We start from the raw sequence: 10321 nt of genomic DNA, 5'->3' as shown, positions 1-10321 counted from the left end.
GTCTCTGTGCCATCCTCTTCAGCCCGATCCGCAAAGGAACCCGTCATCACGTGAGCCCGATCCCTTCCATTCCATAGACTGTTGCTCTAACCCGTTTGCTCTCCCTCTCTCTCTCTCTCCCAGCACCTGTTTAATAAAGCTCTCGGTTTACTTTACCTCTCCGTCCCTGGTCTCCTTCTGTACTGTGACAATATGATGACTCAGTATGATATATCAGTGCTCTAATTTATTATTTGTAGGTTGCCTCATGGAGACTGACAAGCTGATGTCACATAATCAGCTAAATGGTACTTTCTTTATCTGGATAACCCTCCTGTTATTGGATTCTTCAGGGTGCAAAATAAATAAATCATGGGTCAATGAGATTTTTCTACAATGGCATATTGGTAATCTACTTTGTTTGCTGCATCAGCACTAGTAAGTATCACCATAAAACACAAGACTTCTGCCATATCATTCAGTGCAATAGAAACACAAAATACATCCCTTTTAAAGGTGCACTTAGTATTTGTTTTTATGTGGCAATGGACCATACAACAGTCATGTTGGATTTATACTGACAACTAGTGGCATGGAGAATCACTTGCATGCAGCATCAGGCAAAAAAGCGAAAGATTTCAGATATGGATGTCATTGCAGAAATGGAATTTATTTTGGTGCATATTTTCAAAATGTAAACTTCTGAGTGCATAGTTCACCCAAAAATTTAACTTGCATTACTTATCATTTACTCACTCTCATGTTGTTTTCAAACCTGCATGTCTTTCTTTCTTCTGCAGAACACAAAAGATGTTAAATAAATAAATCAATAAAAATAAGAAAAAACAATAAGACAATAATAATAATAATAATAATAATACCACAGAAGAAAGAAAGTCAAGACAGGTTTAGAATGGATCAGGATTAGAGTTAAGCAAATAATGTACTTTCTAAACATTATTTTCATTCTTAATTGACTTAAGAAATGTCACATATAAACAGATATGACACAGTAAAGCAAAATCATCTTTGATCAGAAATGCTAACATTAATATTTTGATTCATGCACACATAACACTCCAAAACATAAGTTGATAGCTAAAAGTCCAGAAAATTATGATAAGTAACATCTGGATCAATAAGAAATTTGTGAAATAAGATATGCAGGACCATTCCCACAGAGTTCCATATACATGAATATAGAGTAAACAAGATTCATAGTATGCACCAGTATCATTATAGCTATGGTGCTAGCTAAGGAGCCAAACACTCTCAAATGTAGGGCCTGTTTCTCTTATCCCCAAACGTAAACAGCAATCTGTGCTGCAAACTCCACTTATGCCCATTTTAAAAGCTTATACTGCTGTTATTGTAGCTCACAGAGGCCTGGTCTTTGAGAATGGAGCGGAACGTGGCGCGTCAGAGGTGACAGTCTTCACAGGCCGACACTGAGTGATGGCCATAGCACTCACCTTCCTGGGGCCGCTATCACCTTACACGTCCACAGAAAGTCAGAGACCAAGCCTCACGCTTGACTTCATCCTACAAACAGAGCCCCATCTCCTGTTTCAGAGGGTCATCTTCATGACAGACTGATGTAGCACCTTTCTTCATGGCGATGCTGGACTTTAGGGAAAACACTGACTGCTCTGGTTTCAAGCTTCTCTGCTTGACATTACTGTGATTTTTTTTTCCTGTGTGGATGCACAATATGTATGAGATAAACCTTATGAGTACTATCTCTCATATAAAGATCTGAACTAACCCATAACCCTAAGTATTAAACTTTGTTAAATAATTTTGTAAGCAACCAACCAAAACACCCCAGCAACCACCAAGCAATGCCCTAGCAACCACTCAGAAGACCCTAACAACCACCAAGCAATGCCCTTGCAACCACTCAGAACACCCCAGCAACCACCAAGCAATGCCCTAGCAACCACTCAGAAGGCCCTAGCAACTGCCATCCACATGCTAAACCACTTAGAACACCTTATTCTGATTATATACTACAGCAACGCCCTGGCATTAAGGTGTACAAGGAAATTTTCTCATCAACGTTAAACCATTAAGGCATTTTACTTCCCAAGTTTCAACCTCCGTGAAGTTGGCTCCCCACCCAACGCAAAACGTCACAAAAATAGTCTCAATCGTTTGTGCTCCGTTTGTGCTGGTTTGTTCTGTAAAAATTTTCGTTTGTGCTGCTTTGGTTTGTTAGATATAAAATATATCTAATATTTTCACTCAGCCCCCCCACATGCTCCAAATTCACCCCAAATAGTCTCGTTTGTTTGTGCCGGTAAAAATTTCATTTGTGCTACTTTGTTTTTTAAAATATTAAACATTATATTTTAGGCGATGACATCACCAGCCCCCCTACACGCTCCAAACTCACCCAAAATAGTCTCAATCGTTAGTGCTTCGTTTGTGCTGGTTTGTGCCGTAACAATTTTCGTTTGTGCTGCTTCAGTTTTTAACATATTAAGCATTATATTTTGAATGACCTTTAAATAAATATTTTATATCTAACAAACCAAAGCAGCACAAACAAAAATTTTTACAGCACAAACGGAGCACAAACGATTGAGACTATTTTTGCGACGTTTTGCATTGGGTGGGGGGCCAACTTCACAGAGGTCAAGAGGTCAAGTTTCATTAGTTACTTTAAAACTCAAAAAGAACCATGTGGAAATGGTGACAGAAGAGTGTATGATGATTTACTGTAGATCTTTATAGAATAACTTGCTTCAAGCTCCAACAAATTCTAAAATCCAAAGCAAACGTGTTGGATTCAGACACACACACAAAAAATTAAACGCTGTTTCTGTCCTTTTAGAGGTTTACTAAGGGATTCCGAACAATCATAGCATTTTGATGAAGCAAACTAAATTACACTGAACATAAAGGATTTGCACTTTTTGAATGACTGTTTCTCAAAGAAAGTGCTGAGAACAGTATGTAGCAGTTTACTTTTAAAACTACAATCATAAAAGTACACACAAGTAGCCCGACTGAGAAATTAAAAATAAATAAAATAAAAATAAAGCTGACAAATAACACACCTCATTTTTTTAACATCAAGTTTCAATTTATATGTATGTTGAAGGGAAGGAATATATTTCAGATGCTGTTACTGGTCATCATCTTTTAATTTTTTCTAATTTTTCATTTATAAAGTTTATTTTGCAGCTCATAAAATTCCTAAAAACTAAAAAGTCCATAAAACTTCTCAATCTGAATAAGGACATAAAACTGCTTATATAATAATTATAGAAAAATGAAGATATACACTACCGTTCAAAAATTTTGGGTCAGTGATATTTTTCTTAAGAAATTAATACTTGCTTATTAAGGATGCTTTAAATTAATCAAAAGTGACAATCAAGACTTTTACATAGTTATAAACTAAATAAAGTTATGTTCTCAAATATATATTTTAAAAATATATACAAAAATATATTTTGATATAAATATACTTTTAAATAAATGCTGTTCTTTTGAATTTTCTTTTCATCAAAGAATTCTAAGACGACGAAAAAAAATCAGTTTCCATTAAAATATTAGAATGATTTCTGAAAGACCATGTGACACTTAAGACTGGTTTAATGGCTGCTGAAAATTCAGCTTTACCATCACAGGAATAGAGTTATTTTAAATTGAAATAACATTTCACAGTAATACTGTTTTTACTGATATAAATGCAGCCTTGCTGAACATAAGAATTTTCTTTCAAAATCATACCGACCCCAAACTTTTTAGCAGTAGTGTAGGTTATGGAGAATAATAGCATGTTGTCACACCACAGGACACTGCTTGAAATTTCACGTCAGCTACTCCTATACAGATGTTTAATTGTAAGATACATGTTGAAAAAGAGGAACAAAGCGGGAACGCCGCCAAAATGAGTCTAGAAAATAAGCCGCCAAAAACAGACAGTGAAGAAAGGGCAAACAAGCAACTGAAGAAGAGGAAAAGTTATGCCTGCACTCTGCAAGCAAAACCATCAGTGAGTGTGGGAAAACAACTGTGTGTACACGGGTTCACGAGGAGCTCACGTGATACGGTTGCACCACAACCGAGACGCCGTACTCACCGTCCAGGTGGCTGACTTGGCCGTGCTCGACTGCTGGAAGGTGACCTCGAAGTTGTGCGGCCCGGGGTAGTCAGTGTTGGAGGGGATGGCCGGGGCTGGAGACATGGCCTCGAAGGTCGAGTTTGGCTGGGAGTAGGGTGACGGCGTTGGCACGTTGGAGGTGGTCTCTGAGCTGTAGGGACTGGTAGACGCTGCTCTGTTCCCCAAACCTTGTTCCATACTGCTGCTCAGTAGGCTGTACTGAGACTGAGAGGAAAGCAGAAAGAGAAGGAGGGTGAGACAGGTGAAGGAGTGGGAGGGAGGCAGAAAGTTGACTTTGAGGGAGAGAGGGAGGAGATAAGACTCCATCTACTCCACTTCTAGAGCTCCAGTTACACCGCGTTGGGATGTACGAGAGGGAGTCATGCCTCCAGGCGAAGGGTAGGTTGTAAAACACAACCGAAATCTTTCAATGTCTAATTGCCTGCCATTCTCTTCTCTAACTTACAAACACAAAACTCACAGATCATACCCACCACCACACATAAATTATGAAGTGTCTCCATGTGTTGTGCTAGAAGTACCTCAACAAATGTGTAAAAAGTAAAGCTCAGCTGGACAAAGACATTATGACATGATAACAACAAAGCCTCCTTGAGATTGGGAAAGGCGCTATATAAATTAAACGTATTATTATTATTATAACATGATCTAATTTGGTAACAAACCATATATTCTAATGCTTTTGATGAGCTCACACTTTTCTATGTTGTGTTTTATTTGTTTCATATTTCCATGCATTTTGAACATTTCTAGCACAGTTTAGGAAAGTTAGCATCACTATTATTCATATGTAAGGTTAGTGTTTTTTTAATCGTCCCATACCATTTGTATGAAAGCCTGTTTCCACCACTGAATAAAAAATAAAAAAGGTAACTGCGACTTTTTTCTCAGAACTGTGAATTTATATCTCAATTCTGAATTTATTTCTCAGAATTGTGAATTCTGACTTTATAACTCACAATAGCAAGTTTATATCACACAATTCTGAGAAAAAAAAGTCTAAATTGTGAGATAAAAAGTCGCAATTCCCATTTTTTTCTTTTTTTTTTCATTATTCAGTGGCAGAAATGGGCTTCCATACATTTGCACAGACTTAAATTAATTACGCAGTTTATTGAAGATAGCTGGGTTATTACTTTTTCTTTTCTTTTTTTACTACAAAATGTAAAAAAAATGGAAATATGGCTAGCAATGGCATAGCAACATCCAAGCAAGCACAACATCACTGCTTCACTGCTGAAGCTTTCACAGAAATCAAATGTAAAAACCACTGTTATTATATAAATCTGACATAAAATGATCTTCAAAACCTCAAAAAATAAAAGCAAATGCTAACATTATCACTTGAATCATGCAGACATATTTTGACATAATAACTCAAAGTTCAGGAAAAAAGCATGATGGGTAATGATTCCCACAAAACCTCTGAACCAATCAGAGCCCTGTGAAATAAGATAACCAAACTGCAACACAAGTCAAGCGAAGAGAAAAGTCTTTACCTTCTTTTTCACATAGTACATTGTCCAAACGGACAGAATCACATGTCTTCGGCTTCACGACACACTGATGAACCCACAGGAACCATAGTGAGTAAAACACTCATCTCAAGGTCTCCTCAAGCTGAGACGTTATCACCTGTTCTCTCTCCTGTGGAGTCCTGATCCTCGTGGACACAAGGAACCAGAGCAGGTGGAGTCCAGAGGGACGGAGGTCAGAAACCATGCACGCATTGTCCTAATTATGGCATATCGGCAGTCAGACAACACCTGCACAAGTATATACTTGCCGGAAGACACTTTCTCAAGACCATGCCTGTGTGAATAACACCATTCAAGCATGCACAGGAGAAAAGAGAACTAGAAAGATAAAGCAAAGGGTTCAAAGGTAGACCGAAGAGGTTTTCAAAATGCAATTAAATGAAAACTAGAACCGTGTGGTGCTTCCTGCAAAATTTCAGCACAGAAATGCAAGATTGGTAAGTGGTTAATAAGTGGTTATTTACTGGCCCAAGTCAAAAGCCCAACCCAAATCTCAATATCTCTACTTCAGTGTAAATCTATGGGACTTTTCCACCTGTTTTTTCATCCACTAAGAAAAAACGGCAAATCTGACCACTACAACAAGCCACAGAATCATTCATGCTAATATTGATACCTGCCTTTGCATGTATCTACAGTGTAATCTATGTCCTCATTATAGATTTTTGGTAACACTTTACAATAAGGTTCCATTAGTTAATGTATTAACTAACATGAATCAACAATGAACAGCACATTTATTACAGTATTTATTAATCTTTATTAATGTTAGTTAATGAAAATACAGTCGTTCGTTGTTAGTTCACAATGCATTAACTAATGTTAACAAGCACAACTTTTGATTTTAATAATGTATTAGTAAATGCTGAAATTAACACTAAGATTAATAAATGCTGTAGAAGCATTGTTCATACTTAGTTAATGTTAACTAAAGTAGTTAACTAATGTTAACTAATTAACCTTATTGTAAAGTGTTACCTAGATTTCTAATAGATTTCTGTTTTTGCCTCAGATAGGGTGCTTTCTAGAAAGCATCTCTTACAGTTTTTCTGAATTGCTAAAACACTAAACCCCAATCTCTGAACCAAATTCTCACTAGCTTAAACCAATTTGTTGAATAAAGCACACTTTCTGCTAAACCTTAAACATGTTCAGGCAGTTAGGCTCTATTTGCAAATCTCATGCACTCTTTTTTTGAAAAACTCTACACACATTCTCATTCACTTAAACACTTGTCACACTGTGATGCATTTGTGCCGCAAAATGCTAAACACAAGCAGCAACAGTTAAACACAACTAAAGCACAGTTGTCATCGTTTACACACAACGATTCAAAATTGGTTACTCAATACAATATACTTTTTTCTGTAATGTTCTGGATGCTGTGTTCTCCATTTTTCTCTGTAGTGTCTAATGAATGCTCTGTAGTGTTTATTTTATTGACTCATGTGTGTGTGTGATCTGAGAGCACTGTTTGATTTTGAGTAATGAGTGATGGTTTCAAGAAATGTGTTTTAGCAATTCAGAAAAACTGTATGAACAATATAATGTGAGAAGCGCTGTTTCAGATCAACCACACACACACACACACACACACACACACTCAGGTGTGCCTCATCAGTAAGTCTAAACATGCTCTGTGACAAGTTGAAACAGTACAGAAGCATTGTTGTGTGTGTGTGTGTGTGTGTGTGTGTGTGTGTGAGAGATAGAATGATAGAGGGAAAGTGCATGTGTGTTGTGTGCACTTATGTCTGTGTGAGTAAATGATTCAACATCATTTACAACATCATTGATCTCTTTCTCTTAGTCTATCTGTATTTAATGAATGAATTGTCCTTTAAACTAACATCTGTGACATTCATTCAACCAGATTTAACTATATTATGAAGGCAGATTTTAAAAGTTGGGCAACTTGGGGCAAATTGTCACATACATTTTAAAAGTTATAAATGCATACATTATACAATATTTTTTTTTTGCCTTTACATTTTTTATTTACTAGTTGTCGTTTTTTTGCGATTTATGAATAATTGTTGCTGTAAAGCCTGTAATAAGGTTTAATGGCAGGTTTTATTGTGACAACTTACCCCATACAGTGCTGAAATATGTTCAATGAACTACTGTGTGACCACAAGTCTTTATACAGTATATTACATATTTTATAATATATTTCAAAGTACACCTGACGGATTTTAACATAACATAGTAAGCAGTATGCAGATGCGTCTGTGAGCTGCAGAAATATTTACTGTACTAACATGTAAAAACAGCACCCTCTGCTGTAAACTGAAAGGACTGACATGATCACATCTATTTAAAACTGCTCTGTTTAATCCTGATAATAATAACCTAATGAACTTAAGTAGATTGTTTGGGACTTTGTAAACAGGTGTGAGATGACTGAACTAAATAACAAAATATTACTAGAGCCAAAACAATCAAATGTTGCATTTGTTCAGTTCAATTAACAATAACTCTGTCATCCCTCTAAAAGAATCGAAACAAAACCAAAGTTGTGCACAGAAAGAAACATCAACAGGTGTCCATCTTAAAGATGTACTGTAGCTATAGCATCAAAACAGCTGAAGGTTTTCTATCAAGCAGCATGTTCAAGTCACATTAATAATAGTACATGAACATGCATTATTTTTTTAGATCATATGAAAGCTATCTTTCGAGGTATCATTAAGCATTTGCACACGCATCTGTGCAATCTATAGTACTAGCTACTATAAGTTGTATATTTATCATTTATAATCAAATTATTATTTGCAAATCAATTACAGACAAACCTAGTAATGAAAGACCCAATAAAAAAGCAGACTGCTATTTCAACAGATGTGTCATAGGAGATCAATGTCTAAATGTAATTTAATATAATGATAAATAAAAAAAATAAAATAAAAAAAATAAATAAATAAAAATAAAATAGCACAATATATATGCTATTTTTTATTTTGCATTACAGCAATATTTAAGCACATTTCCCCTATTCTAATTAAATTAAAAATTAAAAAATGCAAAATGCATCCTCATTACTGCATTATTAATTGTATTAATTGAAAGTATATATATATATATATATATATATCAAACTATATTACAGTAATAAGAATCAAATGAAAATCACAACTTAAAATATTGGAAATTACAAAAAAGAAAAATGTTCAGATGCATTACGGTAAGGAGAATAGGGGGAAAATGCTTAAATGTCTTATAATTGTCCTAATGGTCAAAAAATAGGCTTCCTTTTTAATGCAAAATATAATTTCTTATGTATTTGTTTTGATTTTGGGGTGAAGTTTGATCTTGTGAGATTTTGTGTGTCCATCTATCCATCCCGTCTCCTGCTCTCTGTTTCCCGGGACGTTTGCCCCAGATGGGAGGCAGGAGCAGGTGTCATGTTCCGGGCTTGGCTTTTCTCTCTAATTAAGGCATCACAAGCTCCCACTACAGCCTCCACTCACACATGCTGCAGAGCCCGAAGGGAGGGGAAAAAACAGCACAGGAGAGGGAAACTGGGGACTGAGGAGGGAATCCTGATGAATAATGAGGGAAAACCAACACTGTTCAGTATACAGGGTGTTTTTTTGTGGATGGGAGGTTGACATGACGTTGCTATATTCTCACTAAATTTCTTCGCTTTATTTTTGTAATTCTTGTATAATTAATACACCTTCAGTTTTAAGCCCCTATTTTAACTGAGAGATTACATGGAATTAAAGTGATAGTTGACCCCAAAATAAAAATCCTGTCATAATTTATTCACCCTCAAGTTGTTCCAAATCTGTATGAGTTTCTTTCTTCTGTAGACCACAAAAGAAGATAATTAAAAAAATGTGGATAGCGAAACATTTGATGGGCCCCATTGACCCCATAGTATTGAAAGAAATACTATGGAAGTCAGTGGGGACCAAAAACTGTTTGGTTAGTTGATTTTATGTAAATCTGCACGCAGATTCTTCTTACTATGACATTGTCGTTGATGTCTCTCATGTCTCTCATATGGTAGACGTCCATGCAGACTTCAGCATGGTTGCTGGGCAGGCTGCTGGAAGGCACCCTGTCCCCTGAGTGTCCCGCCTGAGGAAGCTCAAAATATGTGCTGTCTGGCTCACTGCAATAACACAGAGAGAGGGTACATGAATCACAAATGTATATAAGGCCTTCCAGCTTATATCAAAAGGTCATGTAAATGCTTTCTGTGTCAGAATTTTTTGTAACAACTGTATTTCACAAAAAAAAGAAAGAAAAAAAAAAGAAAGCTGCAGTTTATCCTGAAATTGTGCAAATTGTTACTAATATCAACATAAACTGCATTATGTAGATGCATGCAAATGAACTCACAGGGTACTCCACAAGTGTTCAAAGGTTGTACCCTCATCAGCGGTGGACGACTGGGACATCTTGGATGTTGGACAGTCCACCACAGGGCAGATTACACTGAAAATCACATAACAAACAAGGGTTACCAGACGTACATGCATAAAGCAAAAGCAACCTTTAATACAGTCAAATGTATGGTGGAGGAGAGAGCTCAACACGCTGCAAATGAAAAAACACCTTCATCAGTTTGACAACACATGTGCTGCAAATTCTCACAACACAAACAAATATGGACACACGCTGCAAAACCAGGAACGCGCTGCAAACACACCCAAATACA

At 36.3% G+C, this 10321-nt stretch overlaps 1 protein-coding gene across 1 annotated transcript in view; it reads right to left on the bottom strand.

The window, feature by feature from the left end:
• LOC107678365 (tumor protein p73-like) overlaps positions 1-10321 on the bottom strand; it is a 50404-nt gene that overhangs the window by 34874 nt on the left and 5209 nt on the right. The window contains exons 2-4 of the mRNA XM_016473604.1: positions 10003-10098; positions 9625-9772; positions 4073-4318 (exon numbers count right to left, since the gene is read on the bottom strand). Of these exons, the coding sequence (XP_016329090.1) occupies positions 4073-4318; positions 9625-9772; positions 10003-10061 (453 nt within the window). The 5' untranslated portion in view covers positions 10062-10098. The remainder of the gene's footprint in view (positions 1-4072; positions 4319-9624; positions 9773-10002; positions 10099-10321) is intronic.

The sequence above is a fragment of the Sinocyclocheilus anshuiensis genome, unplaced genomic scaffold (genome assembly GCF_001515605.1).
Source record: "Sinocyclocheilus anshuiensis isolate Anshui unplaced genomic scaffold, SAMN03320099.WGS_v1.1 scaffold112, whole genome shotgun sequence".
Lineage (NCBI taxonomy): Eukaryota > Metazoa > Chordata > Actinopteri > Cypriniformes > Cyprinidae > Sinocyclocheilus > Sinocyclocheilus anshuiensis.
The sequence above is the reverse complement of the archived record's forward strand: the minus strand, read 5'-3'. Positions and strand labels throughout refer to the sequence as shown.